This window comes from Geotrypetes seraphini, chromosome 4 (assembly GCF_902459505.1).
Source record: "Geotrypetes seraphini chromosome 4, aGeoSer1.1, whole genome shotgun sequence".
Taxonomy (NCBI): Eukaryota; Metazoa; Chordata; class Amphibia; order Gymnophiona; family Dermophiidae; genus Geotrypetes; species Geotrypetes seraphini.
Genome location: NC_047087.1, coordinates 96,649,998 through 96,667,264, shown reverse-complemented (window position 1 = coordinate 96,667,264; position 17,267 = coordinate 96,649,998). Strand labels below are relative to the sequence as shown.

Here is a 17,267-nt window from a genome sequence, read left to right as displayed (position 1 = left end):
GCCATAGGAAAGGCACATCTAAATAGCAGGGACTCGTAGTTGTTGTGGGTCAGGCTGCCGAAGTATGCCATAACAAGATGAGGTGCTGCCAGTTGAGCTCTCAAGAGCACATTGACGTGTATTTATTCAGTTCACAATTCATTTTCACAAGGTAGTGTTGTGGTGAAATATTTACAACATTTTACATCAACATCATACGTCTTAACTACAAAATGCTTTGTGCGGTTGTCGATGCCTAGCACCCCCGTGAAGAAACTAATACTCGACAAGGAGGCCGCCACTCTACTTCTCTTTACTCCCGTTCTCCAACAAACTGTGATGAATCTAACTACAGACGATACTGCGAAAAACTGCGTACTGTCACCCGCTGACCGGAGATACATGAAAAGTGTCATGTATCTCCTCCTGGTGGGCTCTGCAAGGGAATGTAACATCAGCTCCCATACTTCGGAGGGCCAAAGCGCCATACCACTGCTGGGATTGGTGTTGGATGCGCTTCCGCTGTGGGGGTCAGCACCCGGAACACGGATATCTTAGAACGGGAAAGAGAATCCGCTATCACATTTTTTGCCCCTTCAATGTGTTGTGCCCTGATTGCTATGTTATGCCTGAGACAGAGCACGACTATCTCCCTAAGTAATGCTATCACAGGTATGGAGCTAACTGAAAGTCTATTTATCGCCTCCACTACAGTTGTATTATCGGACCCAAACAGGATGGCCTTGCCCCCCAGCTTTTGCCCCCAAATGTGTAAGGCTACCATAATGGGGAATAACTCCAAGAAGGTAATGTTCCTAAGTAGGCCTTCCCTAGCCCATAAATCCAGCCATACACCCGTGCACCAGGCCCCCTGAAAGTAAATGCCCATGCCCGAGCTACCTGCAGCATTGGTGTAAAGCTGAAACGTGTTGGCTGTCTCCATAGGCTCTTGACAAGGCCAGGCCGTTAAATTTCTCCAAGAAAGTGTTCCATACTATTAGGAATATGCATGAGATCTATTTGCATGCACTGCTTTCAATGCATATTCATTGGGGAAATCCTGAAAAACCGACTGGAATATGGCTCTCGAGGACCGGAGTTCCCTACCTCTGTTCTAGATGTATGAAAATCCTATCCCCTTCTATGCATGGCTCTTCATCCTGCTCCCTCAGAAGCAGGCTAAAGATATCTATATACTCCTTCCAGATCTTCTCTTTTACTACTCTAGGGACGCTGGCTGCTAGTGTGAACACCCCACATGTAACTCCTGTTCCACCCCCCTCTTTTTCTTTATTAACACTGACATCCCTTTCCCCTATATTTCTATTCTGCTCAAACGCGATGATCGTGCTGCGAATAGCCTGCGCTAGGTCATCGTTGTGATCCGTGATTTGGGCCCCCTCCACTGTGCAAGGGTTGGCCTTGCCTGATTGTACTATGTCCTCGCTGTGAGCACCCCATACTACTCTCCAGTGTCGCCAAGTTGGTCTTACCTGCTGCATTCGTTGTGGCCGCAGATGTCGATGGCCTGATGCAACTACTTGTAGACTGTGACTCGCTTCCTTGTGCACATAACCGTTGCTTCACTGCCTCAGTCCCATGTTGTTCTACTTGTTTTCGCAGCTCCGCCATCAGTTCTTCCATGTCCTGCTGCTGTGTGGGTGTTTGCTTCCCCTTCCTGGGTCTGCTTTGGGTGACTTTTCTCCCTGGTTGCGCCTTACTAGTCTGCTTCTGCTTCTTAGTTGTTTTTGCACGCTGAGATGGCATTTCTGTGGGTGAAATACTAAGAAAAACAAAACATGTTAGCTGTTGCCCTCCTGTCCGCAGTACTATCCACTCCTTGTATTGCGGACCCCGTAGACTCTACTGTCTTACTTACTGGGTTTCATATGTATGTATGTATGTATATTTACATATTTAATTGGGTCATGTTTTATTATTTTTATTTTTTTTTAATTCTTTATTCATTTTTAAACTTTCATCAAGTGTACAAAAATTCATAATAAACACAATTAATCTGAGCACTTGAACATCTTATCATTATAATCTATAAGTAGAAATGTAACCTCTCCCCACCATCCCTCAAATCCCATTATTCATTATAAGATCATATATTTGAAACCCTCCTACCACCCAATACTAAATGGTGTATAATTAATAGAAAAATGGCATGTAATCATGACAAAAAAATGTTAAATGGCTCCCATATTTTAATTTTTTATAATTTCCATTCTGTACCGCTATTGATCTTTCCATTCTATATATGTGACATACTGAATTCCACCAAAAATTAAAATTAAGTTTACTATGATCTTTCCAGTTATTAGTAATATGTTGGATGGTAACTCCAGTCATAATCATTAAAAGTTTATTATTACACGATGATATCTGACTCTTTTTTTCTCATGTCATGTTTTATTTTTATCCTATCTAATGAAACATCCTCCCTGCCAGAAGCTAACATGCTGATTCATGTACTTGTATTCCCCCATCTTCAATGATCCTGATCCACCCCTTCCTGTATAACTGCCTGGTCTATCCTATTCAAAATGGCCTCCATGTTGTGGCCACGTTAAGAGAGGCGCGCCATGAGTCTTCATGTCCACCCCGCAATGTGGGTGCTCCATGTGGCCACACAGAGCCCGGGGTCGCGCTTGTGCGGCCACCCCTTAAACTGCGAGGCGCCAGCCAAAAACACCATCCCTCATTCCCTCTCAAAAAGAATTCAGCGCCGCTCGATCTTCCCCGCAATGCAGGTGCTCCCCACAACATGCCTCTGTGTGAAGTGCCGGAGCGCGCCGATCGGCTACCCCCCCTGCCGCTATACGATACGGGAGCTCCACGTGGACTACCCTGCAACATGTCTCCCCCCTGCCCCATGAGACGTTGCGCGGCATGGGAGCTCCACATGGCCGCCTCATAAAATGCCTCCCCCTGCCCCACGACATATTATCATGGCTCAGTGCTCCGGCTCAATGCTCCACGTGACCGCAGCACAACATGGCTCCATGCTACATGCTGGACCGCACCACCACCCCGTACTACTGGTGATCCCCGTAGCTGCTTCGCCGCCCCGCACTCTCACTTTCCCTCAAGCAACATCGGGCGGTGCGTCCTTTGCTACCCTGCAATGCCGGTGCTATTGCTCCTCGTGTTCGCCAAATTTCCTGCCTTCACTGCCGCCCCGCGATCGCGTGTGAGCTGCTCCGGCCGCCTAAAAAGCAATTGTCTCCTGCCTGCCTGGGAAGGAAAAATGGTGCCCCCTCGCTGGTAAGAGCAATCTTCTCCTGGTGGTAAGAGCAAACTTCTCCTGCCTGGCTGTAGCGCCTTGCTGCCTTGCCTTCTTCCCTGCGCTGCTCTTCCTGGCTCCTGTCCTTCCTCTTCCTCTGGGACCTGATCTCTCTGCCTTCTCCCTGATTGGCCTATCCCTCTCGTCCTATCCTTCTCCTACCCCCTTTCTCTTCCTAGCCCCCCTCCTCTTCCCCCCCCCTGTTTTGCTCTGGGTCGGCCCTTGGCCCATTTGTGGCCGCTTCCCCTTTAATCAAGGGGTTAGCTAATCCTTGTATCTTACCCCTCTCCCCAAAATAATTCTTATGTATGGTGTCCTGATCACATCAAATTCTTTTGACATGTCAAGAATGTTCCAAGAGGAATTTGACAGGATAATTTGTGTGTGTGTTTGTGTGTCGGGGGATATCATGCATTGCAGTGTTTCTCAGCTCGGTCCTGGAGTACTCCTTTCCAGTCAGGTTTTCAGGATATCCACAATGAATACGCATAAACTTGATTTGCATATATTGCCTCCATTATATGCAAATTTCTTTCATGCCAAAGGGGTACTCCAGGACTGAGTTGAGAAACACTGATGTAACCCTGGAAAGTAGGTTTCGTTAGTTTTGTATGGAACATTTTGTAAACTGTCTCCATGCTATTCTGATTATAAAAGATTCCTAAAGTTCTGATTTTTCTGACTCTTCCTTAGCTCGCAAGCCTCTTTGCATATTACTGCTCTGTTGATGTCACCCTTGTGATGTGGGACAATTACTTACAGCAAGCGGACCCCTTCTTTATTTATTTCCTAATGCTGATCATCCTCGTTAATGCCAAGTGAGTTCTTCTCAAATTGTTTTTTACCTTTATGAGTTATGGTTTTAGTTCTACTCATTGTCTTGATCTTCTTTTCCAGAGATATTATTTTGACACAAGAATTGGACAGCAAAGAAGAAATTATAAGTAGGTAACATGGTGTAGATAAACTGGCAGATCTACAATATAACCAATGAAGAAAATGGGGTTGAGCAATGGACTTCCAATAAAAGCCAGGAGTATGAGCAATAAATCAGTTTATTATGTGAACCTACAGAAAAAATATGCATAAATGCAGTAAACCCGGACCTGACACAGCACCATGTTGCGGTGAAAGAAACGCCTGCCTCAGGATCAAAACACACTGAATTGGACCACACAAAATGTCAATACCACAAACAGGAAACCTAGCTGATCTCCAAATATTGAGCTACAAGCATTGCAAGCAATAAGATAAACTGCTTCTGTCAAGGAAGTGTCATTTGTCTTTAAATTGAGCAGCAGCAGTTTATCTTAATGCATGCGGCTCAATCTTTGGAGGTCAGGTCCAGTGTGTTTTGATCCCTGAAGGAGGTATTTCTTTCACCGAAACACTGTGCTGTATTGGAGTTTACTATATGTATACACTTTTTTTTTTTTTCTGTAGCTTCACATACTAAACTGACTTATTCTTCTGGCTCTTATTGCAAGTCTTTTGTTCAATTGGTTATTTTCTCATGGATCTTCTCCCTGTTAGACTTTTGTATCAGATCTACAGTATAACACAGATTTAACATTAAACTATGTAATATAATATCAGTAGGTAAATGAAATACATGTGATAGGTCTACACTCGTGTATTACTTACATCTATCAGGTATTTAATTATCTGTATTATATCTCTCTTGTTTAGCCTCTCCTCTAGGGTATATATTAGAGAATGATATGGGGACAAATTTGTCCCTGTTGCTGTCCCTGTCCCATTTCTGTAATCTCTGCTTTAACCACACAAGCCTCGAACACTTATGATTTTAAAATGTTTGAGGCTTGTGCAGATGAGGATGGAGCTTGCAGGAATGGGGCAGGAACAGGATAAAAACTTGCAGGGACTGGACAGAAAAATGAGTTCCCGTGAGGATGGAGAGAATTTTGTCCCTGTGTCATTCTCTAGTATACATACGTAAAGCATTAAAAATGTCATGTATAATTAGATGTTTATATGATCTTACACATGAATGTGTGGAAAGATATCTTTGATTGTGATGATAAATATTGAAAATAAAAGATAAAAAGAAGCCATTCAACAGCTATTTAAGTGGAAAGGAAGTTGTATGATCAGGGTCATTATAGAGTTCCATAGAGATAGAAGCAATGTTGAAAAGTATTTTTCAGAAAGAGTAGTAAGTGATTGGAATGGGCTCCCAAAGGAGATGGGGAAAAAATTCTAGTAACTTTGGGGGGAGGAAGGGAGGTGGGAAACAGGAAAAAAGAGCATGAGATAAATATAGAGGATCCCAGTTGTAATAAAATGTTACTGATGTGTTGTGGTAAGCTGCACAAATGGCAGTTCAGCTCATATCAGCAGAGGTGTGATTGCAGTGTACTTCCAAGAAGACATTAGGGTACCTTGCATGGAATTGCAGTTACAACCATTGATGGCAGCCATGCAACAGGTAAGTCTTCCAAGAAATCTGTTCCCTCTAATATTTGAGAGAATACATGCAAGTCTTTATAAACTGAATTCAAATTAGCGCATTGTGAGTGATGTATCTCAGCAATCATAATGCAAAGAATTTTAGGATTTCAAAAATGTTATTTAAGCATTTTATTTTAGCTTAACATGATCATAAACAATAAACCATTTGGTTTTAAATAATTAGAAAATATCAGCTGCTAAGTTCAGGCAAATTCTAATAGTTCAGTTTCTCTGTGTTTCTTTATAACACCTAACTTGGCTATTATAGAAGGTGATCTGGATGTTAAATTAAGTATTAGCCTTCTATATAACATATGAAGCAATATTGAAAGTGATCAGGCCTGAAATGGTCTATTAGATGAGGTTAGCAGTGTAACAGATTTTGGGTAGAGCAGGATGAAGGGTTGAGAAGTCTGGTATAAGACATGGAGAGGAAGGAATTGGTGTTGGGTTGTATTGTATCCCCAAATTGGATGAATCTCAACAGGTCTGCCTAGATGGGCTATCTTCACCATTATTTGCTGCGATTTACTATATTGACATATTGCTTTTAACTTCCTAGGATCTCATGAGGAATATTTTTTGGGTTTCAGAGTCCCTGGAAAGTTCTCCATCCAGTTTACAAGTTGAGGATATGGAAGACCTTTTTTCTCTGACTCAGTATTATTGCAGTAGAACTCCAGCATCTTTCAGGAAGGTATTGAAAGAAGGAGCTTTTCACTCCAGGAACTTCTGCCTTCTCATGTTGGTGATTGTTTGTGCCAAACGATAGAGGCAGGTGTATTTTCACCTTACTTCAACTCCACTAGAATATTCTCACACGTGCTTGTTTCTCTTTAGTAAAGAGTATCCTTGTGAGATGTGGCATGCATCTCTTTGATTTTCTTTACTTAACAAAAAAGACCTGACAACTGAGAGTCAGTGACGGACTGCTCTTCCACTCTACCAACAGGGCAATCAGAGTTTGTTTGGCAGTAGCTTGCTAGGACTCAAAGACGATGACACGGATCTGAGCCAAGCCCTTTGTCTGCCAATTTCGGTATCCGAGATTCTTCAAGCAAATCAGCAACAAGGGGTCAGTAAAGCAACACAAGTGGGGAACCTCTGAAACACTTAATAGTCTTTTTTTTTTTTGTAGTTTAAATACTGTACTACTCAGCTACCTCCAGATTCTGTATATGGCACCCAAAATTAGAGACAAGTCCAAGATGTGCGCCCAACTAATTTGCCTAATGAGCTATTTAGTGCCAATAATTGGGTCCTAATTGGAAACAATGTAGATGTACGCACACATCTTGTTATGTTCTTTTTTTCTGTAACAATCTGTGCCCAAATCCTATAGCATGCATCCCAAAAGGGGTGTGGCTATGGGAGGTGCAAGGATGGCTCAGAGGTATTCTAAAATTTGCATACACTCTTATAGAATACTGAGGATGTGTGCCGAAATTTGGGTGCCAAAATCAGCACTCAATACATTTCTATAATGGGTGCTCATTAAAGAATAACATTGCATGCTAATTTTTTTGGCACCAATTTTTGAGTGCCATTCCTGAATCTAGCCCATACTGTCAAATGGGAAATAGCTGAACATGTGTCGGCCAGATATAGTATAACAGTAGCATTCACTTTCTGCCATATGTCAGCTCCCTGCTTGCTTGCTTCTTTGATAGTACAAAGGTATTACAGTAAATCTCCATATATGTACTGGCATTTTTTTTTAAGCAGCAGCTGAGTCCTGCATTTCAAAAGTCCATCTGTTCCAGTTTTTAATCAAAGCCCATATATAGGAAAATACTTTGGATATGAAATTAAATTCTTAGTACTTTTCCTCCTGTAAAAAAAAAAAATCTGACAGTGGCTTGCACTGGTGCAAACTCACAGGTTATATACCGTATATACTCGAATATAAGATGAGATTTTGGGCCAAAAAATGGCCCAAAAATTGGGGTCTCGTTTTATATGCGGGTCATCGCTCACCTGCCCCCCCCTCCTGGACTTTTTGCAGGCCTCCATTGGGCATGCCGTAAGGCCTGGTGGGGTGGACCAAGACAGGAGAGATGTCTCCTGACCCTGCTGACTCTGCCAATTTTTTTTTTACCTCCCTCCTGCCTCCCCCTGCATACCTTTTTGAATCCCTGGTGGTCCAGCGGTATACCGGGCAGGAGCGAGCTTTCCGCACTCCTGCCCCGTGCTGAGTCCCTCCCTGAATGAGTGCCTAGAGTTCTCACGGCCCAGTGTACTGAGTATGAACGAGCTTTCGCACACCTGTCCAGTGCTGAGCCACTTGCTGAATGGCTTCCGCAAGTTCTCATGAGTCCTCAGGGCAGATATTCAGCGAGTGGCTTTGCGCTGGACAGGAGAATGAAAGCTCGTTCATGCCCAGTACTCTGGGCTATAAGAACTCTAAGCAGCTGTTCAGCAAGGGGCTCAGCATGGGGCAGGAGTGTGGAAAGCTCGCTGCTGCTCGGTACACCACTGTAACGCCAGGGAATTCAAATAGGTACGTGGGGGGAGGTAAAAAAAAAAAAAAATATTGGCAGAGTTGTCATAAGGCAGGCCTGGTGGAGGCTGCAGGACATTGAGAGAGGGGGGGAACAGGATACAGGGCAGGGAGGGGGGCTGGGTGCAGAGCCTGGTAGGGAGTGAGGGGAGCTGAGTGCAGAGCCTGGCAGGGCACATGAATATTAACATCGCCCAACAGGTCTTATATTTTAGTCAACCTTTTTTCCTCCTTTTTTTTGGAGGGAAAAGGATACCTCGTCTTATACTTGGATCGACTTATATTTGAGTATATACGGTAAGTAAAATGTCAAGTATTCTGTTTCTTTTCAGGAAGGAGTGCGCTTTTTTGTAGTGGATTGTCGCCCTGCTGAACAGTATAATTCTGGACACCTGTCAACAGCATTTCATTTGGATTCAGATCTGGTTAGTATAAGTCAACCATTGCCTAATGACAGGATCACTGAACAAGAAATAGACAATACAGTCTGCATTGTCCTGTCAATCAAAAATAACGATGCTGGCTGTTAGAGGCATATAAGCTTTTGGGTACGAAATAGTTATTTTGAATTTGCTTCTTAATGCAATACTTTCGAGAGAAGTTTCTCTAGTTCTCTCCCTCCCTCCTACCTATCAGTGAGTGCTTTTTGTCTCGTTTTTATAATAGATGCTTCAGAATCCTGGGGAGTTTGCTCTCTCTGTAAAATCCCTGTTGGAAGCACAGAAGCAATCCATAGAATCTGGTTCCATAGCAGGTGGGGAACACCTGTGCTTCATGGGGAGTGGTCGAGAGGAGGAAGACATGTACATGAACATGGTCCTGGCACACTTTTTACAGGTAACTAAGATCATGTTCTCCAGTTTCCTGTGGCAGTTCCCATATAGATTCTGCAGCAGGAATTAGAATGATTTTCTAGTTTCTACCCCCTCCTTTTGACAACCTTCAACCCTTCCTTCCATGAATCAGCCTGACTGTAGGTAAAAGCCTTCCTCAGACCTCTTTTACTCCTTTGACTTTGCTAGTGCTAAGCAGATAAAATAAATAAAGCTCTATTAACTTCTTGATGCGATCTTCTAAATAGGGTTTAGGGATTTATTTTTGTTTTATTAAGCTCAAAATATATTTAATAAGCCACCACATAAACAGGGCACATCAATACAAACATATTGCATGCCAAACCTACTAGTTTTCTGGCCAAATAGCAATGTAATTTGCCAATTACACACATGAAAAACACAGCTTTAGGTTTCTTGCTAAAAAACAACCTTTTTTTTCTCACTAAACAGTGCTCCAATGAGCTCATTCTTCAAAGAGATGCAACCACATGACATAAATACACCTCTGGCTTACTCTCCCTGTATTTAATTCTCTCCAAAAACTATAAATCCAATCACTAATCCTGTTGTACTACTTATATGTCTAGTTACTCCCCACTGTGTATGTTCAATTGTAAACCGTTCTGAGCTATTGGGAGGACGGGAGAAAAATCTAAATAAATAAATAAAAATAAATATATTTATTGAACAGATAACTTCATTTGCAAAAGGGTAAAAACAGAAAAACCAGATACAGACCTTAGCATGGCTTCTAGTTTATTGCAAATGGAGGTGTGCAGCTGCACAATGGTGACTCATTGTGAGATCATCAAGGTGCACCTGCAAGGTAGAATGCCACAATTAAAATAGGAACATGTGTTGGGGTTGTTATTTGGGATTCAAATTCACGACCTCTGGAAGATGAGCACAGGGCTTTTACCCGTTGAGCCACAGCTGCTTCTTTTAGTCAGGGGTTGCATACCATGAGAGCTTAGGATATCCTAGCCATGTGATGGTACCTTAGCATATCACTAAGCTAATGATATTGCAGGGCAGTCAGAGACACCTGACTAGAAGCTGCTGTGGCTCAATGGGTATCAAACTCACGTCTATCTGAAGCCCAAACCATGCTCAAAAGTATACTTCCTTACATTACCTATAAGACCTAGTTTTACAATTGCTCTGCAGCTTGTTAGCTTCCTCTGTAGCACACTGGTTAAAGCTACAGCCTTCTACACTGATGTTCCTAGTTTGAATCCGACTCAGTACCTCTGACAGAAAATAAATGAAAACATTAAACAGATTAAAAATAAATGGTATGGTGCCAACATTTTACAAATTATAATAAAAAAAAATTTCCATTTTAATAATGTCAGAATTATAACATTAAGGACATTGGTTGGACATCTAACTCCTGCCTAAAAAATCCCAAACAATTCTGTAAAACACATCTAAAAAGGTGGACGTCCACCTGATGTTGAGCACCGCTCAGAGTTCTTAAGCACAATTCTGCAAAGTGCACCTAATGGGGACATCCATACTATGCCCAAATGTAGGCGCAGTTTGCAGAATTTGGCCCTGAGTGCCCATTAAGTAGTGGCCCATACTTTCTGGAATTCTGCAGGAATAGGGTTTAGGGGTTCTTCAGCAATGAGAGCAGCTATGGAATAACAAAACCAGGGACCCTCAGAGAAGACTGCATAACTGTTATTGCCTTTTTTGACTGCTTTTTATTTTTGATTTAGCATTTTGAATAAAAAATGGGTAGAGATAATACCATTCATTTGTCAGCAGCATTTCATTTGGATTCTGATCCTGGTTAATGTAAGCCAGCTAGCACCTAACTACAGTAAAGCTGAGAGAGAAACAGATAACACAGGCACCGTTGTCCTATGAATTGAGAATAATGATGCTAGCTGTTAAGGGCATATCCAGTTTTAGATATGATATAATAATTTTAAAGATTGGTTCATGCAGCAGTGCTTCATAGAAAAGCTTCGTAGACGATATATTCTACTTGGTTAATGCATGAGTTTCAAGGTGAAATTTGAGGACAAGTCAGTTAGATGTGTTCATATGCTTTAGAATGACACTATGGAACTATTTCAGCAGTCACGCTTCTGGGCTGCCAGAGGGAGGGACTTTCAGTTCTCTTAAGACACTTACATCTTTAAAACAAAAGGAATGGCAGCAAGAAACTCAAAGTAACAAATGTATTTCCAGTGCAATAGGTGAGACATTCTAGATAAGTGGGTTATCTCCCAATGTCCACAAGCCATCTGCAGAAGGAATCCATTTTGGATTTTTTTTTTCTCTGACCCTCCTGTACTTCACTGAGAGCTCTACTGCCACCAGTAGTTTTTCCCTTCTTCACAGAAGCCTGAAGGAGTGTTTCTGTTCTGCCTAAAGTAAAACTCTTTGATTGGCAGGTTACTAACCTCAACTCCTTTCCCAATGAGGAAAGTGTGGTGCTCAAGGTCATTCAGAACTGCTTTGTGGATATGGCTCTCAGGAGACTCTTTAAGGCAGCAGTTTTGGAGTCAAAGCTGCCTTGGAGGTGTCCTTTGTCACGTGCGCTTATTTGTCCAGGCTGTGTACTCTGGAGAGAAGGCTGTAAAGCCCTCTAAGCTTCTTTTGGCTGGAGTAGATTGTTGCTCTCACCTTGTTGGTCCTGGGTAAGATGTCAGTGTATTCGATATCTGCTCGCAGAATGCTCTAGATTAGACAGTCAGCTGGTGATTCCACCTCTAAGGCTACTCTTGTTAGGCTATTGTTATTTGGCAAGGGCTTTGGTGATCTCATGTATTTTGTAGTGGACCGTCGCCTGTCAGCAGACCCTGAACCTCTAAAGGTTTGGGGGCGTTCTACTCACTTTGACCTAATGGCAACAGCAAAGCTTTTGAAAGCCATCCAATTCTTCATTTGAAGATCTGAGCCCAGAAGCAAAGACCTAGACGCTCTGATATAGCTGTGACCACAGTATGTTTTTCCTCCCTGGGCCATGATAGGTTGGGTCCTACACTGGATTGCAACTCAGCAGGGAAGGGTCATTCTGGTGGCTCCAGGTTGGCCTCACAAACTGATTCGAAGATCAGCTTTCATCTGCGGGCTCTACCAGATCTTCTTTCTCAGGGTCCATTCTACATGGAGAATCCCGATCACTTTGCTCTTATGACATGCATGGCTATTGAGCATGAAGCTTTGGAGCGCAAAGGATATTCTGATGTAGTCATTTCTACTCGTCTGAAATCTAAGAAGTTGACTACTGTGTCTGCCTTTGCTAAGGCCTGGAAGACTTCATCATTGGTGCAACTAGACCAGTGTGGAGCCATATTCTGCTCTCTTGTTTCAGAGCCAAGGACCGAAGTCTTTTGCTTATGTCTCACCCTGATGTGGAGAGATTTTTGAAAGGTGCTTTTCACATTAGATTGCCAATCAAACCGCCGTTCCCTTCATGGGACCTTCACTTGATTTTGTCTGGCCTCATCAAACATAAGAATAATAATAATTTATTTCTTATATACCGCCAAAGCCGTAGAAGTTCGAGGCGGTTTACAATAAAGAAGGGCTGGACAATCAGCGAATGGATACAATCAGAGAAAGGGTACAATCAGCAAATACAATCGGTGAATGGGAACAATCCGCAAAATAGATACAATTAATAGATGTGAGCAGGGGAGCTGGTACAATAACCTTACTGGATCAGACTAATGGTCCATCTAACCCAGTATCCTGTCTTCACAGAAGCCAATCCAAGTCACAAGTACCCTGCAAAAACCCAAATATTACCAGCATTCCAAGCCACCGATGCAGGGCAAGCAGTGGCTTCTTATATGTCTCTCTCAAACACCAGTTTATGGACTTTTCCTCCAGGAACTTGTTCAACCCCTTTTTGAAACTATCTACATTAACCACTCTTACCACATCCTCTGGCAACATATTCCAGAGTTTAAGTATTCTCTGAGTGCAAAAATATTTCCTCCTATTGGTTTTAAAAGCATTACTCTAACTTTGAGTGTTCCCTAGTCATTGTAATTCTTGATGCAGTAAAAAAAATCGATCCACTTCTACCCATTCTACACCATTCAGGATTTTGTAGACTTTGATCATATCTCCCCTCAGCTGTCTCTTTTCCAAGCTGAAGATCCCTAACCTCTTTAGTCTTTCCTCATTCGAGAGGAGTTCCATCCCATTTTATCATCTTGGTCATTCTGTGAACCTTTTCTAGTGCCGCTATATCTTTTTTTGCGATAAGGACACCAGAACTGAATGCAGTACTCAAGGTGAAGTTGCACCATTGAGCAGTACAGAGGCATTATAACATTCTTAGTCTTGTTTACTATCCCTTTTCTAATAATTTCTAGCATCTTGTTTGCTTTCATGGCCGCTGTCACACAATGGGTGGAAGATTTCAGCATATTGTCCACGATGACACCCAGATCTTTTTCTTGAGCACTGACCCCCAAGATGGATACTTGCATCTGGTAACTATGATTTGGATTATTCTTCCTAATGTGCATCACTTGGACTTGATGCTATAGACAGTTTTTCTGGTCACCCTTACTTCAGCAAGATGTGTCTCAGCACTCCAGGCTCTGTCTTGTAGAGAGACTTTCCTGAGGATCTCTGAGACGGGGATATCTCTCACACAGTTCCTTCGTTTCTGCTGAAGGGGTGTCGGCATTTCATGTTAATCAGGAAGTGTGTTTGCCTGTTTTTCAGCCTATAGGCCCTCATTTTGCAGAAATTGGATATACGCAGAGTTCTTCTGTGCTATCTAGAGGTCACAAATGAGTTTCGCCTTTGACCACTTTTTTGTGCTGACTCATTCTTCTAAGCAGGGTGCTCCCACTTCCAAGGCCACTATTTCCAGCTGGATCCGTAGGACCATTTTGTCAGCCTACTTTCTTTGTTGTAAACAGTCTCCTGTTTCTATTAAGGCGCATTTTACCAGGAGTATGGTCATGGGCCGAGGCTAAGGTGATCTCCCCCCGAGATTGTTGAGCAGCTCCTTGGTCCACTTTGCTTACATTTGCTAAATTTTACAGAGTGGATGTGATGGCAAGGCAGGACTCTGCTTTTGGGTCTTGTCTTGAGGGTTGGTGCAATCAGCCTTCCCTAGCTTTTTGGGACAGCTTTTGTAAGTCCCGCTTGTCTAGAATGTCTCACCTATTGCACTGGAAAAAGAGATTGTCCTTACCGTGATAATATCTTTTCCAGTAGATAGGTGAGATATTCTAGACTCCCGTCCTGTCCTTCCTGTGCCTGCCTATGTTCTCATTCTACTTCTGCTTCTATAAGCTTAATTCTTGGATGCCAGTTAGACCTTTGGGGTCTTGAAGAATTCTGTGTATATGTTCAAGGTAAATGCAGGGGTACTTCCTGTGCTCCTTTGATGCCTCTGATGGCTGTTTGCTGTTCTAATGTTTCCTTTTTGAGCAAAACAGTTGATTCTTGGGAAGGTTCCCAATGGTGACCCTACTTCACATGCTGTTGATGGAACTTTTTGTGCTTGGGTACTAACTACATGTGGAAGTAGAGCTCTCAGTGAAGTACAGGAGGGTCAGAGAAAAAATCCGGAGTGGATTCCTTCTGCAGATGGCTCGTGGTCATTGAGAGAGAACCCACTTGTCTAGAATGTCTCGCCTATCTACTGGAAAAGATATTATCAAGGTAAGGACATAATCTCTTTTTTATTAGATTATTATTTTCATATTTCTTTAAAATATATCTTTGAGCACTCAATTACATTTTCAAACTTACTCTTGTTACAGAAAAACAAAGAATATATCAGCATTGCCAACGGAGGATTTATGGGTAAGCTTCAAACTTAATCACCTGCTTCTGTGTTGTCCTTTGGACACTAATGCCTAAATTCTGTATATAGCACCTTAAGTTGTATGTACAAATTGGTGCACCCAGCTGATTTACGCACACAATTTAATTGGCTTAATCGGCACCAATAATTAAAAGTTACATGCACAACTTGGCGCAATTATACAAAAAAAATGCACCAGTTGCAATATGTGAATTTGAAAAGGGGCGTGACCAGGGGTGGAATGTGGGCACTCCTAAAATTCAGGTGCATTGTTATAGAATATACAGTACTCGATCCATGCACAACTTTGGTGCAGGCATTTAGGGCTGGTTTTAGCTGGCTCAAATGGGTGCGCCTAAGTTATGTGACGCACACAGGCGCTAAGCGTAATTCTATAAGAGGTATGCACACATTGTAGAATTGTGCTAAGTACTGTTCTAGACGCTACCAATTTTTTTTTTTAATATTATTTTTATCCCATCAATAACAACAATTTGACAATACACAATCAAGTCAAGCAACAAACCAAGAAGAGATCATCCACGTTGTTCCTTCACAGTTTTCTATTATTCCACAAAAATCTTCTCAAGATGGTATAAAATTTAGCCAAATCCCTGTTGGTCATAGAAAAGGTCTGCATGACATACAACCATTTGGGGAAAAACACCATTTTAAACAATGCAATTCGACCCCTCAGAGATAAGGGCACTTTAGACCATAAAGTTAACGCATCCTGGGATTTTTTTCAATGATACCTAGATGCTGACTGGCTGGGGTTCCTCTAGGACAGGTTTAGGAATCCCTGCTATACAATGTTTTAAGATATATATGACACCATATTATTTGGCACTGCAATGAGAACTAAGAGTCCGATTTCAGCAAATAATAATAAGCTATTACTAATACTAACAGGAGTCGCCATGCAACAAATTACTCAAAATTGGAAAGATTATACCAAATTAAATTATACGTTCTGGTGGAATTCTGTCTGTCATATTTATAAAATAGAAAAAATATTAGCGTTACAACAGGGAAATCTTCTTAATTTCAAGAAAATTTGGCAACCATTGACAAATTATTCTAATGATTAGTTTCTTAGCACAATGATAAAAATTATATATGAATGGGGTGGGATTTGATTAATTAATGGAAACATATTATATAAAAAGGGGGAGGGAATTATATTTTATATGTTATTGTATAATCTTTATCATATTATATTTTAAATACTATGAATTATTAATGATAATATTTTGGATATGTAATAATTAATAATATAAAAAAAAAAAAAAAAAAAAAAAGATATAAATGAACTTTAAATGAGTTGGCACTTCAGTGACTTTCTAATAAAAGGTAACAAGATCTGAGAAATTGGCTATTAGGAATGTAAAAATTCTTTGGTTCAAGAACTGCTGGAGGGAGTAGGTGTGGCAGGAGGTCATATAGTATAGATTAGAACATTAGAGTTGCCATACTAGGACAGACAGAAGGTCCATCATGTCCAGTATCCTTTGTCCAGCAGTGGCCAACAAAGGCCACAAGTACCTGGCAAGATCCCAAAGAGTAAAACAAATTATATGTTGCTTCTCCTAGGAATAAACAGTGGATTTTCCCAAGTTCATCTTTTTTTTTTTTAATTCTTTATTCATTTTAAATACATGGTTTATGTTCTTTTAAGAAATTAGCCAAACCTTTTTTAAACCCTGCTAAGCTAACTGCTTTCACCACATTCTCTGGTAACAAATTCCAGAGTTTAATTACTTGAGTGAATAAATATTTTCTCCGGTTCATTTTAAAATCTATCGCATACCCCCTAGTCCTAGTATTTCTGGAAAGAGTAAATAAGCAATTCACATCTCCTCATTCCTCTCCACTCAGTATTTTATAGACATCTATCGCCCCATGAGCTATCTCTTCATCCTCATAGGGAAGTCATTCTATCCCCTTTATAATTTTCATCACCCTTCTCTGTACCTTTTCTAATTCCTCTATATCTTTTTGAGATGCAGTGACCAGAATTGTACACAGTATTTGAGGTGTAGCCATGGGAGTGGCCTGAGGGATCTGATCAATCGGAATGTTAGGTCACTCCCAGTGCGTCCCAGAATGCACTGTAAGAGAGGCCTAAGGCCCCTCCTGCTGGGGGATATCTTGGGGTAGTGGTGGCAGGAGGAATTGGGTACTTCTGCTGCGGACATTTATAGGTAGGGGGGGTTCCAGCAGGAGGGACTGGGCATCACTCTTGCTGGTAGTCTTTGTGGGGGGGGAGGACGGGTTCCCTGTTGCTAAACTGATTGCAGCAGAGAGATTCTCTAACCGGCATCTGACATGTTAGGCGGGCTTAGGCGTCTGTCCATGTGCGATTCTCAAAAGCTGCTTAGGCGGCTTCTGAGA

The 17,267-nt window shown here is 41.8% G+C and overlaps 1 protein-coding gene across 2 annotated transcripts in view; it reads left to right on the top strand.

The window, feature by feature from the left end:
- The window catches only part of TBC1D23 (TBC1 domain family member 23), a 116,031-nt gene that overhangs the window by 53,186 nt on the left and 45,578 nt on the right, over positions 1–17,267 (top strand). For both annotated transcript variants that reach the window (XM_033940377.1, XM_033940376.1), the window contains exons 6-12: positions 3,962–4,086; positions 4,166–4,212; positions 6,334–6,437; positions 6,693–6,815; positions 8,573–8,665; positions 8,907–9,077; positions 14,830–14,872. In XM_033940377.1, coding sequence (XP_033796268.1) covers positions 3,962–4,086; positions 4,166–4,212; positions 6,334–6,437; positions 6,693–6,815; positions 8,573–8,665; positions 8,907–9,077; positions 14,830–14,872 — 706 coding nt within the window. The remainder of the gene's footprint in view (positions 1–3,961; positions 4,087–4,165; positions 4,213–6,333; positions 6,438–6,692; positions 6,816–8,572; positions 8,666–8,906; positions 9,078–14,829; positions 14,873–17,267) is intronic.